Raw genomic sequence first — 21,807 nt, forward strand, 5'->3', positions numbered from 1 at the left:
AACATTTCAGAACATTATAGTGCCAAATGCAGATGTATGAATTGATTAGGGTTTTTTTTTCTCGTATGCGGACATATCTAATAGATATCCAAAACGACTTTATTTAGAGTCATTCCAACAAAGATTTACATGAATCATAACACTTGTAAATAAAAGTCAATGACAGAGGCACAACATCATTCAGTTTTAGTCTGAATCATACCCTAATGAGCAACTATGACATTTTCTCTGCTATTTCAAAGCTGCTTTAAAACTATATGTATGGTGAAAAGCGCTATACAAATTAATGTGAATTTAATTGAATTGTACTATTTCATAATTACCGCAGTCTGGCAAACACGCGATCAGGTCCACGCGCAATCGCACGATACTTCTCGAGCGTCAAAGATTTTCTGTTTCCACGCTAAATGTAAAGACAACAATTGCAAAATTGCTTATTGGACACAAAATTGCTGTTCAAAAATAAGTTAAAAGAGGAGGTGGTATGGCTTGTAAATCGGAAAAAGGAGGCCTGCTTCTTTGTTTACACGGTGAAATCTGCAGGTATTTGAATTTAAACGCTGTTTAATGGTATGCACGGTTTCTTCTTCGGGCAAATTTGAGTCATAAGACAATTTTATGTAAATCATAATTAAGTGTCGTTCAGAACAGCTCGAAAATCTTCAAGTTTTAATAGAAACACGTACATCTGTGTTGTGATAGTAGAGCAGAGCACAGCACATGTGGTCACTTTTTTCTTTTGGGTTATCACCCATCTTTTACTTCTCCCTTTGTTGGTGTCTTGTTTATTTTACATTTTATATGCTTCACATTGTGCACTTTCAATAGTTTGTTAACTTCACAGTTACTAGAATACACACAAGAACACTGAACTGTACTGTTACTGCAAATTAATATGTACAACAAAAGAGTATCAGAAAAAGGAGAGATTGTGTCAGTGAAAAGGATGCACTGAGTGGAACAAACCAAGCTGACAGGCCATTAGTCTGTGCAGACAATTAGATTATTGTTTGAGTGTGTTCATGTTAGTCAGCATTGAGAGAATCAGAGATGGATGGATGAGAATTGCTGGGTTACTAGAGTTTAGATAACCTCCTCAGTTCATAGTCACTTGTGCAGCAGACATCAGTGTTCAGGTCTCTGCGTCAGTTCATGAGGGATCTTTCTGGAAGGTCACGGCATCCCATCTGCTGGTTTTATCAGAGTTCAAACATGGATGTTTAGGAGCTGATCTACTACGAACAGGATAAGGAGCAACTTCCACTGTGAGTAGCTCATCCTGTGTTCAATAAACTTTTAAATAACGATTTATTCCATGATTGTTCCACAGTCCAGCAAATAGAAGCTCCATACTACCGAATGCATGTCAAAGTTGGATAATATGCCTGACGTGTGTCTGCAGCTCTTGGAGGAAGTTGGCGTGAGGATGAGGTCGTCTCTGGTGGTGTCCGGGGGAGAGAAGGGTCTGCGGGCACGACTGGGACGAATGAGGCATCTGCTGTGCCAGACTGGGCATCATGTGGATGTGCAGATGGATGAGGAGCCCGGTGTTTGGCTCAGGAGCTTCCATCTTCTGGACCTTGAGGAACACTGTGAGGTCAGTGCTGATGGTGATCCACTGACAATTGCATTTGCTTTTAATCATTTAGTGCATGCTTTTATCCAAAGCGGCTTCATCCTAAACAGAGAAACTGCTGCTGTATAAATATCCAAAGCTGGCTAGAAATGAGCTATAGGACAGAACAACCGTAAAGCAGTCAACTGTATATCCATCCCTTCTAACCCTTTGATAAATATTTGTCGATATGAAAAATTGTTGTCAGCTTCACTTTTTTTCAATGTTTACAACCGTTCAAAACTTTGGGGGCAGTAATTTTTCTTTTTTTTAAGAAATGAATGCCTTTATTATGTGAGAATGTGACACTGTAATGACCTTTATAAGGATCATGTGACGCTGAAAAGTAAAGACTGGAGTAATGATGCTGAAAATTCATCTTTGTATTCAAAGGAATAAATTAAATTTATAATATATTAAAATAGAAAACATGTATTTTAAATTCTAATGATATTTCACAATGTAACTTATTTTGATTAAATAAATGCAGCCTTGGTGAGCATAAGAGACTCGAGAAAAAAAAAAATTACCAATGCCAAGCTTTTAAATGTTGGTATATACATATATATATTTAAATAATGAGAGCAGTCAGAATTGTGGGTAAGGGTCAACGGTGGTTTAGGTGTAGCATCTTAACCCTGAATGGTTAGAAATAATTTACATGATCAAACCACTGTAGTAAACAACATGGATCATAGGTTAAAATTAAACTGCGTTTGCACTTTCATCCTTAGCACAGGCTGTCCTAACAAAGTGTCTTTCAATACAGTTTACTTGAAAATACCAGCAGTTGACAGTCCATCATCACCAAGATGATAACTAAAAGTTACTACCCGACCAGAATGTTACTAAGCATGTCAGAAATGAAAAGTATTTGCAGCATTGCTGGCATATTAGCTTTTTTCAAGTTTGTTAGCTATTTAACCTGGTGTTCAGACTGTTTTGCACCATGGAATTGGATGGTAAAACAAAATATTTCAATTTATTTACAATGAAGTAATGATCTGTTTGTTGGGGTGTGTGAATCAGCACACATCAGCATGTGACTTCTGTCTTCTTAATGAGTGGTATTGTTAGTGGATATGCATAAATACTTTAAGCATGATTGTGGTCTGTCAATAAGAGTTCAGTATAGTGTGTGTCACCCATTGTTGCGTTGTATGGGGTGGGCTTTCTGTAGGACACTGCACATTCACAGATCTACGTCAGAGAGAACAGAAAGACATTAATGAACTCACTGTACCCAGAAACCAACAATTTGCTCATTGTCTCATTGAGATATTGTGTGAATGTGGTTTGTGAAAGGCTATCTCATAAGAGGTTCACCATTATTCATCTAAGGATCTGCATAGTGTTGTCTGAGTCATTTGTACTATTCTTGGATAAAACGGTATGCAGTATTTGCCATTTGATCAGCACAACTTTGGGATTTGAAATTGAAGTTAAACCTATAAGTTACATAAACTCAACATGATGTAAAAGTAATTAAATAGGATTTTCTCTAGGTCTCAGACTTTTGGGCCGCTCTTTAAATGACAAAGCGAAAAATATAAATAAGGAATTGTATGTTTGAATTAATGTATTATAAAATAGATATTGCTACTTAAAACTTTGAACACGTTTATCCTAGAATCTCTTCTATGCAAATTTTAAACTGATGCGATTGGACATGCAACCTAATTAATATTCATAAGTCAAGCCTTCACCATAGTATGATTCGCTGATCTTCATGTAACGTACTGTTCGTCATACTAGACGCATTCATCTACGTAGAGAGATCAACCACTGCACTTTAAAGCGCTTTACAGGTGCGCTGTGTGCTATCTAGACAGCTAAAAAAAAAAAAAACTCTGACATAATAATAATGATAATAATTTTCTTAGGTCACAGACTTCAGTTAAAGCATATTTATAATTGATGATAAAGGTAGTAGCCGACAGACAGGTATGAAATGTACAGAAAGTTGACTTAACGTTAATCTTCACTGGAGTTTTTGATTAAACCGAACCTGGCAAAGTTATCCATTCTCTGCAGCTCTCTAGATAACATGACAGTCAACTTTAACGCCAGCTGACTAAGGAATATACCAAAGTTTTTGCTGCGCTAATGGAAAGTGGGAACGCTTACACTGCTTGATCATACGGCTGAAGAACAGAGAGCTGAGAACATGGGGAAATGGAAGTTCACAATGGTAAGTCTCTTTTTTCAGTTACGCTATTTTATCGAGGACATTACGTCTGTTGAATGTAATTTAAAAAAAACAGAATGACTAAAATGACTAACTTTCATCAGCAAACTGGGAAACGCGTGTTGTTGTTGGACAGTGTGTCGCGCGGAGTTCAGCGTGAATGAATCAACCGTGTTTTTCTCTTCATTTGAACGCTGTAGAAAATGCAGTAGTTCCCGTTCTTTCTCTCTGGACATCTCACTTCTTTCTCTTGTCACTGACCAAAACTAAGTGGTTTTACAATTAGGTGCGATATTAGCTTTAGGAAAGCGATTAATCAGCCGTTGACATGTAATGAGAGCTCAGGGGAGGGTGTGGTGCCTCGGGAGTCTCACAATAGAACAGATTTTGTGTTTGTTCTCAGTCAGACCCAACTGTAGATTGAAGATGTGTACAGTGTGTTCTGTTTCACAGCTTAAGCTTTCCCTCTCCCATCATTCCCTGTGTTTTGTTCCATGGCACAGTTTTAAAGGAGACACGGGCTTTGGCTTGGAAAGCTCTCTGTTTTGCTTGACTGCAGTTTCTGGGAAGAATGCGCTTGTGGTTTTCACAGCAATTGATGTGTTAGAGGAATAGATTCATTGTCCTTGGGTTACTTGGAAGCACAACCTTTTCCAAATGTGTGGTTTGCATATTATGCATATTCTGAGATTCATAGAGGTATTGCCACAGAGCAATGTAGAACAAAACAGTCAACAGAAGTGAAAAATCAATATATATTTTTTATGTACATCAGAATCATTTAGGATAATTCTGTTAAACATGTTCACCACCTGGCTTGTGACAGCTTACATATTTTCCATGTCACACATATATTAAATACAGAATTTTTTATATAACTTTTATATATTTTTTAAATACTTAAAGAAACTAGGCAACAATATCTTATGTCTCCTTATTGAACTAATTTATGAAAAAAGACACAAAAGGTGTATATTTATGATCCTTTATTTATTTCACCTCCTTTTGTCAGGTCATAGAAGTGTTTTTTTTTTTACAAATAGAAATGTCTTTTTCTTAAAGTTCATATACATTACGGTCAAAAGTTTGGGATCAGTAATTTTTCAAATAAAAATACAGTAAAAACTGTAATATGGTGAAATATTATTAATTTAAATAACTGTTTTCTATTTTAATACATTTTAAAATGTAATTTATTCTTGTGATGTCAAAGCTGAATTTTCAGCTTCATTAATCCAGTCTTCAGTGTCACATGATCCTTCAGAAATGATTTGATGCTCAAGAAACATTTCTATTTATTATTAATGTTGAAAACAGCTGCACTGCTTAATGTTTTTCTGTAAACTGTGCACATTTTTTCACAATTTTGTGACGAATAGAAACTTCAAAAGAACAGCATTTTTTAAAATAGAAAACTTTACTGTGACTTTTGAAAATTTTAATGCAAAATAAAAATATACATTTCTTTACTGAACTCACACTTCTGAATAGTGTATTTTTTTGTTTACAATTAAATGAATGTATTGAGTTATATGTGGTTTTATAGCTAATGTCTTTATTTTGATAAATCAAAAAGAAAATCGAATTGACTGTTTTAAGAATATTTTAGTATAATCTGTTATTGATTTCAATGAGTAAATGTTTCTTATTCCTTTTTTTTTCAATCTAATGTCATGTAAATGATGGTCCGTCCTGTGTCTCAAGAATCAGTGACTGTCTGATGACACCATTATGCTAATATGTTCTCAGGTCAGTTGTTATGAGTTCATCTAATGCTGGTCACATCTGAATCAGTCAACACTCAGCCCAACAGCAACCCTTCTTGTTCTGAAAGGGAAAACACTGGACTTAATTACTCCAGTGTGTCACACAGTCTGTCTTTGTTTAAACCCCATATGTTTTGTTTTTTATTCGCCCACAGCTGGTTTTCATTCAGGGATGGTATTTGCTATGCAAATAATCGTGGTTTCATTTTACCACCAATGAGGATTTTTGCAAGAGAGTATTTTTTGGTGTCAACTAGTTATGGTTTTCCACAATGATTTCTCCTCTTTCCTTAAAAAATGAAAATGGCTTCTTGTGTGGACATCGTTCAACAGTGCTGTTACTGTTAATACAGTAAAAAATGTTTGGTGTATTTGCTTAAAGCATAATCTGAACACTGTTTTGTACGATTTTGTTGAGAAAGCATCTGCTGAGGACATAAATGCAATGTATTGTCTTCTCAAGCCAGTGAAGATAATGTGTAGTCACTCCTCCTGACCTGTAATTTGGATAACAATTTGCCTGTGTTTTCCATAGAACTGTTTTGTATATTTCCTCCTGGACACATGAAATGTTAGGTCAGTGCTTTGCAGGCATTGGTTTTTTGGGGGGAATTTCAGTTGAAGGCCTACATTTCAGTGCATTTTACTGCAGAAACCGAGACAAGCCCACTACAGTTCTGCCTTTTGTTTTCTTCTAAAATCTCATGACATGCTGCAGTTTCTTCAGGACTGCAAAATAGAATTTTATGATGGCACTGTCTTTGTTAAATAGCAATGCAATGGGCATCATATCAAGTTTGACAGTAGGTTCAATGTGTGCATATTTTTCCATTAGTCCGCTGCAAATTCAACATGTTTAGCCTGATGATCTGTTTTCCAGGACCCAGTGCAGGAGTGGGGAGAGGAGGTGGAAGACGGGGCCGTCTACGGGGTCACTCTTCACCGAGAACCCATCCAACCCCCAGCTGATGCCGCTGAGAACGATTCTGCCTTTGGCTTCATGCAGTACCGCACACTGAAGGTCCGCAGGCTTAAAGCAGCCACTCTGGAGCGTCTTGTCACAGAATTGGTGAACCCAGAGTGCCCTGACCCAGATTACACGCAAATCTTCCTCTCCACCTACAGAGCCTTTACCTGCACAAATACTCTCATAGAACTCATGTTTCAAAGGTGAGCATAAACGCTCAATTAAAGAGTTTAGTGTTGAGGGACATTAAGCCAACATTAACACTACCGTTCAAAATTTTAGCTTAGTTAAAAGTTAATACTTTTATTCAGCAAAGATTCATTAAATTGATAAAAAGTGATAGTGAAGACATTTATATTGTAACAAAAGACTTTTAAAACTTTCTGTTCATCAGAGTATTCTGAAAAAATGCCACGAAAATATTAAGCAGCACGACTGTTTACTACGCTAAAAAGAAATGTTTCATGAGCAGCAAATCAACATATTTCAATGATTTCTGAAGGATCATGTGACACTGCAAAATTTCACAATATTACTGTTTTTACTGTATTTTTGATCAAATAAATGCAGCATTGGTGGGCATAAAAGACTTCTTTCACAACCATCTGACCACAAACTTTTGAACGATGGTGTAATAAAAAAAAAAAAAAAAGTTTATAAGTATAGTCTACCCAAATTGACATTATGAACCCTCATTTCAATGCTTTTGCGTTCGTCTGAGGAACTTTGCATTCTAATATAAGGTGGGAAGAAAAACTATTTCAACGCATTTGCTAGGGAACGTAAAGTTTATCTGGGAAAGGCAACCATTTTGCTGGCAAATGCTAATTATTTTGCATTTTCTGTTAGAGAACTCGAGATCATTAAAAATAGACCACCAAACCCCCAAACTCATATTTTTTATCATCACCACGTTTCCTTAGGGGCTCTCTAAAAATTTTATCATTTCATCATAATAATATAAAAATAATTTCAATCATAATAACTTATGATTATTCTATTTCTACTAAGAAATAAGCATTATAATATAATATAATAATTGCTTGGTTTTGTCTAAAACATACTTTTTAGACCTAATTAAAACTAATTAATACTGAACCTGCCAACTTCATCTCAAGGTACCTTATCAATGACATCAGGTCATTGACTGACTTCCGTTTTTGACACGGCTATCCCTCATGTATTTAAATATGATATTTACTCCGCATACGTAGGTCTCAGTGACCGTGAACAGTCAAATGAAGGGGGAAGCCCAAATTTCTAAATTCATTGTGAGGCTAAGTGTTTCCCATGAGACACATGATGACTGTGGCAGTATGAAGTCACACTATACATATCAGTGATGCAGTGGAATGGAGGAGAACACCTCACATTGTAGAACAGGTTTCACTTGACTAGTCAGAGGCGTCAGAGGCTCTTTTGCTGAACATTGAGTGCTCTTTGTTTTCTGTTGAAGCATAAATAAAGGCAATAGGCCTTGAAAGAGCACTTGTGACACATTTGTGTTAAAAACATGACCAGAAATTGTTGCAATGTTCATTATCCTAAAGCTTCTCTGAAGGGTTTTAGGAATGTTTTGAATATAAACTTTGGATTTATTTATTTGTCTCTGTAGAGAGGACATGGTCACCAATCTGGACAACAGTGTCTGTGTCAGGAGGTAAGCTGAATCTTCAGAAACTTCTTGGTAGTCTTGATTCTGATCAGTTTGTTATATTCTGTGGTCAAATAGGCAGTGGTGTTCAATCCTATTCATGGAGGGCCACTGTCCTGCAGAATTCAGCTCCAACCCCAGTTAAACACACCTGAACCAGCTAATCAAGGTCTTACTTGACATACTAGAAACATCCAGGCAGATGTGTTGAGGCAAGTTGGAGCTAAGCTCTGCAGGACAGTGAGGACTGAGTTTGAACACCCCTGATGTAAACCTCGACACTGTGATCTTCCCTGAAGGCTTTATTTTGTGATAACAACCGGGTGAATGTAAATGATCACGCTTGTTACATGACTACTTGCCACATAATACTGATTTGAGAAATAACCGTTTTAAAATCTTTGGAATGAAACCAGAGAGAACGTGTCCGTGGTGTGATACGAGAAACATGAAAAAAGAGCCGGCCTCAATGAGCTACCCGTATGAGCGATCATTATACAGCATTTCTACAGTAATTATCAGGGAATAACTGACCTCAGAATACCATGACTGACCAGAATCAAGCATTTCAGAGAGCCTTGTAATATTGTTTTATAATTACCTTTAAATTGAAACGGGTTGCAACCATTATACTTGAATTAAAGTTTTGAAACTCTTTTTTTTTCATCTGGGTTGTTCCTAAATCCATAAGATTCAATGGTCCCACTTTATATTAAGTGGCTTTAAGTACTATGTACTTACATTGAAATTAATAATTTGATACAATGTACTTATTGTGTAACTACATGTTTTGACATTGTACCTACATTTTAAAAATTCATGCATGTAATTACAGCTGTAATTAATTTATGTAATTACATTTATAATTACACGGAGGATTGCCCACCTTAAACCTACCCAATCCACCTCACCTGTCCCTAACCTTACCCGTATCACACCTCAATAACAGCGAAAGTGTTTTACAATACAACATGAACACAATAAGTACATTGTACTTATTTTTTGATGTAAGTACATAGTACTTAACGCCACTTAATATAAAGTGGGACCCATTCAATAATTAGTATGAAACAATAAGGTGCTAACAAAGTGTGTGTATGTGTATGTGTGTGTGTGTGTGTGTGTGTGTGTGTGTGTGTGTGTGTGTGTGTGTGTGTATGCAGTTCTCTGCCCTGTCTGATCCGCCTGTGGTTAGACGAATATCACGAGGACCTTCGGGACTCTCCGGATCAACAGGCTCTCCGGCTGCTCTGTGTTCATATGCGTCATCGCCTTTGTTTCAGACGTCTGGTTAATCAAGCCGATGCTCTTCTCAGAAAATTTCAGACTGAAGGCAAGTCTTGAAATATGGCTAATTTAGCTTTTATTCACATATACCCCAAGAATCAGTGCTAAATAACTTCTTATGGATCAACAGACAAGCACATGGGTACATCAGTAGAAGCCAGTGCTGCTGACGCAGAGAGTCCAGAAACTAAAGACGCCATGGACAGACGAGACATAGAAGAGATGGGGGATATACTGGCCTTCCCCGCTCAAGACATAGCTGAGCAGCTCACACTATTAGATGCTGTAGGTGTCAAGTTTTGCACACTGAGGCTAGTTTTTATTTTTGGCCTACTTTTATTAATCCGTTTCCATTTCTTTCTCAGGAACTCTTTGTCAAAGTGGTTCCGTTTCACTGTCTTGGCTGCATTTGGTCTCAAAGGGACAAGAAGGAGAACCGGAATCTAGCGCCCACGGTCCGTGCCACCATTGCCCAGTTTAATGCCGTCACTAACTGCGTTATCACCTCTCTGCTGTGGCCTTCTGCCACCTCCCCTCCCGGCTCCCCATCCTGCCCTCGTAGCAGCCCTACACACAGGGCAAAGATTATTGAGAAGTGGATCTCTGTGGCTCAGGTGTGTATAAGGCTCGAAACAAACTAGTCATAGTTTTCATCTTTAGATCTGTAGAGCAAAACATCCATAGAACTGCAGAACAGGCCTGCAAATTTCTCATTTGGTTCATGCAACGAATATTAAAGGTATAGCGGAGGATCTTTCCGAATTTTAGATAATACCCGTCCTCTCCACTTTTTGAAAAGTTTGATTGATTCACCAGAATGATTGACAATTAGGAGGACCAATGGTATAGGTGATCCACCCGGAAGTAAAAAATCCTCCGCTATACCTTTAAGATCACCTTTCAAAAGAAGAAAAACAAAAACATGTGAACAAATGCAAGTTTTGGGCACTGGAAACAGCGGGACATTGTAAAACGCTTAACGTGAAAAACACTTACCCCTGTTTTCACAGACCAGGCTTAAACCTAATCCTAGGCTAAAATGCATTTTTTTAGCCGTTTTAACTGAAAACAACTTGCAGTGGCATATCTGAAAATATATCAGTGCCATTGTTTTGCCTCAAGAATACACATCAGTAATGTTTTTTTTTTTCTAAGGCATGTTTATAAAAGCTACTTAAATGTCCTAATTTAATTTAGGACTAATCCTGGCTTAATCTAAGCCCTGTCTGTGACACCAGGCCTTAAATTGCCTTAATGTACTAAAACTGTTATATTATAAGATCAAATTCTGTATACACCTTATTGATGATGCATACTATATGCAGATGAGCCCAGAATTTGAACGCAACACGCTGAAGGGTTGAGCGTCTTCTTTATAATGGTTTTCTATGTAAAAAGCTTAAGGTGAAACTGTGTGTTGCATTTATATTCTGGGTTCATCTGTTTGCCTGTAGATAGTATGCATAATTAATAAGGTTCATATTGAATTTATTTTTATTTTATTTTTATATCACTGTCTCACTACATTTAGTATTTGGAAAAAACCTGTTAAAAATAACTGGCAGGCAATGGAGGAAAGCCTTCTTTTGGCCTCCCGGTGGCTGTTCCTATAAGAGTGTGACATCATGTGAAAACTATGAATAGGCAAGTATGTGAATGCAAATTTAAATGCATGATTGCATTCTGAAATGTGTCAGAGCACAAATCAGTATGATATATATATATTTTTTTTTGCAGTTCTCAGCAATGCCACAAGGAGCACTATAATAGGCATTAGAAGGAGACACTCATACACTTAAAATGTATACGATGTTAGCTAACTGTGTGATTTGTATGTGTACATTTATGAAATGCATTACTTGGACACAGTAATACAAATAAATGTGAACTGAATGGAACACTCTGCTAAAGTTAATGTCGTGACAAAGCTACAGTTTGCTGAGCAAGAATAATTCAACTGTTGACATGAATTTTAATGGCACAGACATTTGAAGATAATTTCATCACTTTGTGTTGGTGCATATTTGATCCAGTGTGAATTTGTGAAGTTAATATTTCTTTTTTTTTAAGATGATTTGTTCTATTTATTATTATTTGTATGACAGGAGTGCCGTCAGTTGAGAAACTTCTCCTCTCTAAGAGCCATCTTATCTGCTCTTCAGTCTAATGCTGTCTACCGGCTAAAGAAAACCTGGGCGACAATCAGCAGGTAGTGCTTTCTGATCCTAACATCCTGAAACAGCCATTAAACCTGTAGTGAAATGTTAAGCACACAGTTTGCATAATACATAGTAGTAAATGTAAATCCATAAAATGTGCAATTTCAGGGAGAGTATGACTGCCTTTGATCAGCTGTGCGACACCTTTCCCGATGAGAACTGTGTGCTGATCAATCGAGAGATCCTTGTAGAGGTAAGTTTCAAAGTTTTAAATCTGTTGTCTACCCTAATGTTCTAAAAAGTTTGACGTGCACTTCCATTAAAACATTTGGGGTCAGTATGATTTTTTTTTTATGTTTAAAAAATAGATATTTTATGCTAATTTTGCTGTTTTATAATGTAATTTATTCCTGTGAAGCGAAGCTGAATTTTCAGCATCATTACTCCAGACCTCAATGTCATATTATCCCCTCAGAAATCATTCTAATGTACTGATGTGGTGCTCAAGAAACATTTCTCACTATTATCAGTGTTGAAAATGGTTGTCCTGCTTAATATTTTTGTGGAAACCATGATATATATTTTTTGTGATTAATAGAAAGTTCTAAAGAACAGCATTTATTTGAAATAGAAATCTTGTATAAAATTATAAATGTGTTTACTGCCACTTTTGATTCATTTACTATGTCCTTAGTGAATAAAAATATTAATATCTGTCCAAAAAAAATCTTACTGACCTTAAACTTCCATCAATATCTAACACTTTGGACTACAATGTGCAAACAGGTGCCTCTAATGATTTAACATTATGTGTAGGAGTTGATAGTGCTGTTGAATCTCTGATAAGATTATGAGGTGATCTCATCCCATGGCTGTTTTTATGCCCTTTTTACTATCTTAAAAGATGCTACCTAGCAACATTTAATATTTTCCACAGCCCCTTTCACTCTAGCTCGCATGCAAAGAGTAAATCAATAGGGGCTGGAGGAAGAGGCAAAACATCCCACAATGTTCTGCAGTGTTCAGTGTATGACAGCAAAACATTCATTGTTGTTAACTGGTGGCTCGTAGTAGTCTATCTCACTTCCCTATAACCTTAATCTTTATCATGTTCTGTAATTGTACTTCATCTTGAATTGTGTCATTTCTTCGGGTGTGGGATATTGGCTTTAAAGTGATTTACGTTAGTGTTTCTCCAGGCCAGTTGTTTCAGTGCATCTTATGTTCGGTTATGCTTATCTAAATCAGAGTTTCAGGCTGTTTGCATTTCAGTATGCTAAATGTCCTCTTATCTATTTATTTGTGATTGATTTAGGAAGAAAACCAGTCAGCAGAGGTAGACACTCACTCTGCACCAAAGTCTCCCAGACTTAGTCCTACATCTAAGCACATGGTAAGATTCACTAGAGTCGCTTTTATTATAATAACAGGGCCATGTTGAATGATGTGCATTTGTCTCATTTAAGGTCACTGGCACAACTTGCTTTTAAAATATTATTAAGCTGTTGTTTCTGGGAAACAACTACTACTGTTTGGGATGTATGCATCTGCACCAGCTAATTTGACTCAAGTAATTTCATCTCCAAAACGAAAATGTGTCTAAACGTGAATCTGCCAGCTCATTAATTAAAACACTCAAAAGGGTATTAACATAATGCCAGCCGACACAGTATGACGGAGTAAGGTTTATCATTAGTAAAGGTTCATCAACAGTGTGTTCCCCTAACTAAGATATTTATTCTTGGCGTAAATCAATTTTAGCTGTTGGGAAAAGATGTGTGTGCTTAAAAGAGGAAATTTTAATTGAAACTTGTCTGTGGATTCTCGTTTAAATATAGTATACAGTACCGTTCAAAAGTGCGGGGTCAGTAAGATTTTCTTTTTTTAAGAAATTAATACTTTTATTCAGCAAGGATGTATTAAATTGACCAAAAGTGACAGTAAAGACTTTTACATTGTTACAAAAATTGTATTTCAAATAAATAATTTCTTCATTACAGAATTCTGAAAAAAAAAAAAAAAAAAATGGTATCATGTTTCCACAAAAATATTAATTTGCACTGGTTTCCACAATGGTTTACAACATTGATGACAATAAGAAATGTTTCTTGCACAAAATCAGCTTATTAGAATGATTTCTGAAGGATCATGTGACGCTGAAGACTGCAGTAATGTAATAATATTTCACAGTATTACTATACTGTTTTTGATCAAATAAATGCCGCCTTGGTGAGCATAAGAGACTATTTTCAAAAATATTTTAAAATCTTACCAACCCCTTTTGATCTTTTGAACAATAGTGTATTTTTGTCTGACAACTTTGTTTTTCTGACAGAACCCCTCCAATGGTGAGGTGCCGTACCTGGGCACTTATCTGACGGTTCTCACCATGTTGGACACAGCACTAAGTGATAATGTACAGGTGAGAATTGTTTTTTGATCTTAATTCATGTCATAGACATAGTGTTTCAATTTCAGTTCCCACTCTGAAGTTTTTTTGTTTAAAAGATAACTCTCTTCTTTGTGCTCACAGGGAGGTCTCATCAACTTTGAGAAGCGTAGAAAAGTAAGCACAATTGTCTTAAATATTGTTTTAGTGTTTTAGCTCACTAGGTTTTGGTCCAGAGCTAGTGTTAACGCATGACTTTCTCTGTCTCCACTCCTTTCTGTATTCAGGAGTTTGAGATTCTGTCTCAGATCCGGCAGCTGCAGGCATCATGTGCTCAGTACACTCTACAATCACATCCTCATATCATTTCCTGGATCAACAGCAGCATGCCCCTTACTGACCAGAAGAGGTGAGACGCCTCTTGCACATTCTGATGATCATTCTCAGTGTGATCATTTCCTTGCTAAGAATGTTGGTTTAGATTGAAATGACTTTGAATTCAAGGCAGTGGTACTTCATCTAAGCATCTCAGATATTTAGATACTAACAGTCAATCTTTCTTTCTCATCAGTTATGAGTTGTCAAGAGAGCTGGAGCCACCAGTTGACCCCTGTCCAGGCTCTCCCAACCACTGGAGCCACCGGCTCATCTCCAAGAAACTGACCTCGTGAGTGTTGTTATTCACGGTTTCCATTTTATTGACTCAAGGCTCCAATATACTCACGGCAAAGTTTTTTTTAGTTTTTTGCCCAGGGGTAAAAGGAAGTTTGAAGTACCTTTACAGCAAGATACTGTAAGCGAACATCCTGATGCCACCCACGCTGTTGACAGCAACAATTAAGATGAATATATAAATATGTGCTGTTCTCAATAACAAAATAAACGAAAGAAAACGGCAGTTAAGAAAGCATCTGATCATAAGGACGTGGATATGTTTGCACCAGCTCTGCAATTTTGCATTCCATTCAGTCATGTCACGTTTATTTGTATAGCATTTTATACATTAGATTGCTTAAAAGCAAGCAGCTTTACAGCATTAAACATGAAAAAACAATGTCATTGTCACTTTCAATTAGAATTATATCTTGAATTTGTACTGTAAACAAGAAGTATCACACCAGTTCGTTCTTTGATTCCGCATGAAGTATATAGGGGCCTTTAGACTCAGACTCAGAAAGTAATAAGACATTTTGTTAACTTGCTTGTTTTTCTGTGATGTGTTTCTCTTCTGCTCACTGCAGATTGCTGTCTGGCAGTGAGAACTTCTCAAAGAAAACCCTTTCTGATCAGATCAGTGTATCATCTTCTGGCTCCAGTGGCTCAGAGATGGATGATCTCAGCATTCCCAACCTCTCACCTCTTGGATACAAAGTACGGGTAACAACTCAGCATAAAAAAACCTGCAGACTAGATCCACAGACGTTTTGTACTATAGTTGCTACAATATTTGATTCCTTTAATATAAGCTTAGGCTTTCGAGCGATTAAAAAGGTTTAATCAAAATAATTATGATTAATCAGTAGCACACAATGGCATATATTTGCTGAGAAATTACATTATTGTGGCTGATAAAAACACTTTTTTAATACTGTGGCAGATACAAGCTTCCATACAAAACAGGATTACCAAAAGAAAACTGGAAATATAAAAATAAAAAGCTAATATAAAATAAGTTCTACAATATTATATTAATAAAACTAAAATAACACTGATGTACACGTGTCAGACGGATGTCTTTAGCTGTTGCATGACATCTTGTTGTGTTTTCAGTGTCTTTTGGTGTATGTGGGTCAGGGGATATAATTATTTTTTATTGCATTATTTATTTATAATTAATTAAACTAAATCAATAGTCCTGAATCTGACAGGCCTGATATAAACGCAAAACCTATTTGACCATTTGTTTATACTGTAGCCTTTGGGTTAGAAAATCCATTAAGGTGTTTGTGACTGATTTGTTTCACCTTAACCTTGCAGTCATATAGTTCATGTTTGCACTATCAACAAAGGGCTGTGGTGAAGTTGACAGAACACAGTGTATTAGATAACAACACAGCCAGCCTGTGACGTTTTACATAAATTACTGAAATATGTATCGCTTGTGCTAAACACCCAGATAAAAAGTCAGATTCATCTGAATGATTAAGCTTTCTGATGCACCTCATATTGTCACTTGTGCCACTTAAAGGGATAGTTCACCCAAAAATTCTAATTCTGTCATCATTTACTCACCCTCATGTCTTTCCAAACCAGTAAGACTTTTGTTCATCTTCGAAACACAAATAAAGATATTTTTGATTAAATCTGAGAGCTTTCTGACCCTCCATTGACAGCTTTAAAGGGATAGTTCAAAAAATGTCAAATATCTCATAATTTACTCACCCTCTATCCATCCTAGGTATATATGACTTCCTTCTTTCAGCCAAACACAATCAGAGTTATATTAAATAATATCCTGTCTCTTCCAAGCTTTTATAATGGCACTGAATAGTGTCTTGAGTTTTTGAAGCTCCAAAAGAGCCAGTGATTACAGTTTGTAAAGTTTTAAATATGGATATTTTTCTGACAAAACCCATCGCTTGGCTTCAGAAGACATTAATTAACCCACTGGAGTCGTATGGATTACTTTTATGACGGATGGATGCACTTTTTGGACACTATTCAGTGGCATTACAAAGCTGGGAAGAGCCAGGATATTATTTAATAGTACACTGATTGTGTTCGTCTGAAAGAAGGAGGTCATATTAGGGTTGGGTACCGAAACCCGATACCGATATGGAACCGGTACCTATGTAACCGGACCGAATCAAAACGCAGATTTCTGTGCCTCATTTCGGTGCCACTTAAATGCCTCAGCTGTCGGTTGAAATATTTGCACTCTGGTTGTCCGAAACGGACGCAAGCATCATCATCGCATGTGATCGCTAGTTAACCCTTTGACATGTACGATCGCTCACACCAGTGTGATTAGAACATTCAGATCGTGTGGTCATCAACTTCTAAATTCAAATCTGCGTTCGCACATTGGCTGGCACAATAAGGTTTATTTTAAGTTTCAGACATTCAAATACACATAATTATTAGCAAAACAACATTTATAGTTTGTAAAATGCACACTGATGTCTATGGAAGCGGCAATAACAATCCTTTCAATTATAAATTGATGACGTGTTTAGATACACATTGTGTAGGTAACTATAAAATTTACTCTATTCTTCTCACACTTCACCAGCCACTTACTTTCAAGTATTTCGGGATAAGTGGATGAATTGACGTGTTGACAGATACAATTCTCTGAACTGCGGTTCTTATAGCCTACTAACATGGCACCCAGTGTGTGCTATAGATCAACTAACATGAATGATTATAAAGGTTTCTTAAATGACAAACCACATTCACTTGTGTATTTAAGAATACGAAGATCAGCCAAAGACTGACTGACATGTAACGCAACCAATCCTAGTTTGTTTTGTTCGGCATCATGTTTAGTGTGAAAATGAGAAGTCGACGTCCCTACAATAACAGACTGGCGTATACATCTAATAAATTAATCATTTAAGAACGTTGTGCAAGTTTACTGCAAAAATAGAGCCGTGAACTTCATATTCTTTTGAAATCCAGCATTCAGTTGATCCTAAGAGCTCATTGTCACAGTTGTAAACGTGACGGCGTTCCTCTTCCACGAGGGGTTTCACATCATGGCATTTAAGGTGATGCGTTCTAAAATAACGCTCACCTTTTGCAGGACTTGCAGTAAGTCTGGAGAGGTGTCATATTTTGCCAGAGAAGGCAACAAATGTGAAAAGGATTGCTGAAATTTAAAGCTGGTTTGTAGCATACCAAGAATACAGACTTTGCTGTTATTAGTACTGTAGTGTTTTTTAGTGTTAAATTATTGTAGTTGGGTTAGGTGGCTTAAGTTTTATTGTGAATTTATGATGTAATTTTGTTGTTTTGTACTTATATTTATATATACTTTAACATTTTAATATATTAAATTTTAAGATTTTTTTTCAATAAAAAGCTTTTTTTTTATATATATATATCATTCACCTTCGTTTTGAAGCTCTTTTTTTAAAGTATCAGTTCAGGCACCGTTTAGGCACCGGTATCAGAAAAACCCAAACGATACCCAACCCTAGGTCATATGGCTTGAGGGTGAGTAAATTATGGGATAATTTTCATTTCGAGGTGAACTATGACTATCCAAAAACCCTGTGTTGTGGTCTTAACAGACCTGTTGTTATTGATAATTAGATGTGTTGGGGTAAATAGTCTTTCTCCATCCCTTCATTCACAGTCACAGTCTGTATCCTGTCAGGACATCTCAGTAGACACACCCACCACCTCTCTGACTCCGCCCACCTCCTTTCGAAGATCCCTACAGGCAGATCTGTCTGACAGCCCCTCCCCTTCTTCATCTGCAGCATCTTCATCATCCTCGTCATCCTCTCCTTCTCTCCAGCTGCACGCTGCCCTTCATCCAATGTACAACAAGCAAGTTGACGATACTTGCATTATCAGAGTCAGCGTGGAATTTGGCAACAGCGGAAACATTTATAAAAGTATTTTGGTAAGTTGACTTTAACAGTTGGTGGCTCATGGGTCCTGGATTTCTGCTGTGTTCTGCTTTTTTTATTTTACAGTTCTTTTTAGCAGTCTGTAGGCAAGATGTCTGTTAATGGTCTTTTTACTCATTTGTCAGGGCCAGTGATTTTAAAGTCTTGAAACTGTATCATCTCTCGATCTTTAGATAACCAGTCAGGACAAGACAGCTCAGGTGATTCAGAGAGCTCTGGAGAAACATAACTTGGAGGAGATGAACTGCCAGGATTTTAGTCTCACACAAGTGCTTTCTAATGACAAAGGTGAGCTGCTCGATTCTATGTATGACCTATATGTGTTATTTATATATCATTATAGTATCTATTAATATTTTGAATTAGCTTTTATTTTAAAGGGTTAGTTCACCCAAAAATTAAAATTCTGTCATTAATTACTCAACCTTTCATTAATTTTCGAAAACACAAATGTCCAAATCCTTTTAATGAAATCTGAGAGCTTTCTGTCCCTTTATTGCCAGCTGCGCAACTACCACTTAACGGTTCAAAAAGTTCATAAAGGGATCGTAAAACTAATCCATATGAATTGAGTGGTTTAGTCCAAATTTTCAGAAAAGACTCGATCGCTTTATATGATGAACAGATTGAATTTAGGCTTTTATTCACATATAAACATTCATCAACGCGCACATCATTTGTGGTAAACGGAAACTCAAGCATGTTCACTTGACGTGCGAGAACCAATGAGGTTCATTCTCATGTTACGCAGCACGTTTGAGCTTCTGGAAGAGGTTTGTTGTCGTGCGTCAAGCAGGTTCAGTTGAGCTTCTGTTTGTTTGCTGATCAATGTTTATATGTGAATAAAAGCCTAAATTCAATCTTTTCATCATATAAAGTGATCGAGTCTCTTCTGAAAATTTTGGCTAAACTGCTCGATTCATATGGATTAGTTTTATGATCTCTTTATGAACCTTTTGAAGTGTCAAAGTGATAGTTAAATAGCTGTCAATGGGGGGACAGAAATCTCTCAGATTTCATCAAAAATGTCGAACGAAAGTCTTACGGGTTTGGAATGACATGAGGGTGAGCAATTAATGAGAGAATATTCATTTTTGGGCGAACTATCCCTTTAATTTTAGTTTAAATGTTAGCAATTTTATTGGTATATTTATTTAGCACTCAATAAATCCAATGGTTTTTTTTTATATTAGAGTTGCTGATCCCAGGCAAAGCCAACGTGTTCTATGCCATGTGCACCACCGCCAACTATGACTTTGTGATTCGTCAGCTTTACAAAAATGTCAGCAGAGTGCCTGGTTCATCCTGGAGTCCTGGAGCTGTACCGAAGGGACGCAAGTAACGTGAATGACAACACACAACATGGTGGTGTAATACATGAAAATGTGAACGGTGAACAGAGACTACATAACCACATGGACTACTGCATAGAACAAACGCTCACAAAATAGCAAACAAAGAGCTGATGTGGACAACTGCTGAATAAAGCTCGGATGAATTGTAAAACAGACTGATGGATGCAGAATTGAGTTCTGAAGCACTCTGGAGTCTCAAGTTATGATAACATCTCACTCAGTAATGTGTCATTGACTAATAACTAGGAAATTGTAGATTTCTACTGCTGCTACAACATTTCTAACCCGTTAAAACTGGAGGAAGAAAGATCAGATGATCCGACCCAGGGAAGTTGCAATAAAAAGCCACATCTACTGCCAGTTTATTCAAAGATTTTTGCTTTGAAATGGGAGGTCACACAGGTGATATCTCAGTTTTACTGAGGAACATCTATATGTAGGTGGATGAACACATTTGTTTTAAATATGACCTATAAATACAAGCTTTTATGTAGCTAATATTCAGTGGTAGGTTAAAACTGAATAGATAGATACATAAAGTGATACATAGTCATTTTCTAAGTGACAATGTTAAGATAATATATTTTAATATAATTTTAATAAAGATCACATTATTTTAATTGCAATATTTAAATGTTTTCATGCATTTCAGTTTTAGAGTGTTTCATTTTAACTTTTATATGTGCACATAATCTATTTTTGTTTGGCTGTGTTGTTTCCTTTCTGCACTTGTTTTTATTTGTTATGTTTTTGATGTGCAATAATCTTAAACCCATCAGCTGTTTCTCTTCTAAAACTTTATTTTTAACTTTATTTAAGACTTGTAATAATAGAAGATGTTTGTTGATTTGTGGCATTTGTGCCTAATCTTTATCCTAATGAAGGATGCTCGCACTTCATTATCACTTTTAGAAAAACTTTTCTTTTTTCTTTTTTTTAAAAGTTGTTTTTATAGTAGTGTCAAATGAAGTTACTCGTCCATATTGGATATCTTGTGACTTTCTGAGCAAATGCATTTCGGAGAACTGAAGAGCACTGGGTGCACTAGATGAATCTCATTGACTTTGTGTGTGTTTGGTGAAAGTTAAAAGTAAGTTAGTTGCTGTGAAAAGTAAGTGCTTGGTCTGTGTGGAATAGTTCGCTGCTAAATAGTGGTGCAGCTGTTGTGTCTCTTGGAAAACTATAAGTGTTGTTTTGCCAAATGGAAGAGGGTCTGAATCAGCAGTAAAAGCACACATTTGCTGTTTGCACAGAAAGCCACAATTCCTAACTGAAATATGTGTCTGTCTTTGTCTATGTGTAATTAAAACATTAATTTGGCACTTGTGTTGTGTGTTTTGTTAGTATTTTATTATTTAAAATTATACATTCATTTTTGATAGTTTAAAAAATGATTCTGTTTTGTTTCTATTAATGGTCATTGGAGTTACAAAATGAATAATCTGTAAGTTCCAGTCAATATCTTTTATATCATGTTTTTTTATTATGATTATTTTTATATAATTTCAAATAGAATTTAGGTCTTATAACTATCTTACAATTAATAGGCCTATATCTAATTCTATATTTACACTGCTCAAATGTGAAATTTAACTTGAATTTTCTGACTAAAGAAAATGGAAATATATTAATTATTAATCGAATTATAAAAATATAAACCTGTCGTGACAGTCCCTGTTGGGAAAAAATAGCTAAAACCATCCTAGCCTGGTTGGTTGGTTGTAGACCAGGTTGAAATCACAAAAATGTGCCTAAATAAAAATCCTCAGGCATTTTTGAGTAAAAGTTGGCAAATAGACTATTCTAGGGGTATTTTTTATGCTGAATCCATTTTTGCTGTTTGCCAA

The 21,807-nt window shown here is 36.2% G+C and overlaps 1 protein-coding gene across 3 annotated transcripts; it reads left to right on the forward strand.

The window, feature by feature from the left end:
- Positions 1 to 321: 321 nt before the first annotated feature.
- On the forward strand, positions 322 to 21,286 carry rgl3a (ral guanine nucleotide dissociation stimulator-like 3a). 3 transcript variants are annotated; one of them, XM_081380697.1, is made up of 18 exons: positions 322 to 1,265; positions 1,403 to 1,597; positions 6,450 to 6,739; positions 8,152 to 8,196; positions 9,354 to 9,523; positions 9,608 to 9,762; positions 9,843 to 10,091; positions 11,583 to 11,686; positions 11,805 to 11,889; positions 12,952 to 13,029; positions 13,972 to 14,058; positions 14,170 to 14,202; positions 14,313 to 14,434; positions 14,597 to 14,692; positions 15,267 to 15,396; positions 18,326 to 18,598; positions 18,779 to 18,893; positions 19,799 to 21,286. In XM_081380697.1, exons 2-18 carry the CDS (start codon positions 1,427 to 1,429, stop codon positions 19,945 to 19,947), a joined length of 2,352 nt encoding a protein of 783 aa, XP_081236823.1. In that variant the 5' UTR covers positions 322 to 1,265; positions 1,403 to 1,426; the 3' UTR covers positions 19,948 to 21,286. The 3 variants fall into 3 exon arrangements, with proteins under 3 accessions (XP_081236823.1, XP_081236824.1, XP_081236825.1); XM_081380698.1 differs by lacking the exons at positions 322 to 1,265; positions 1,403 to 1,597 and adding an exon at positions 3,690 to 3,806 and having other exon boundaries at positions 19,799 to 21,280; XM_081380699.1 differs by lacking the exons at positions 322 to 1,265; positions 1,403 to 1,597 and having other exon boundaries at positions 6,556 to 6,590; positions 19,799 to 21,280.
- The last annotated feature ends 521 nt before the right edge of the window (positions 21,287 to 21,807 follow it).

This window comes from Scardinius erythrophthalmus (assembly GCF_964197995.2).
Source record: "Scardinius erythrophthalmus genome assembly, chromosome: 12".
Classification (NCBI taxonomy): Eukaryota; Metazoa; Chordata; class Actinopteri; order Cypriniformes; family Leuciscidae; genus Scardinius; species Scardinius erythrophthalmus.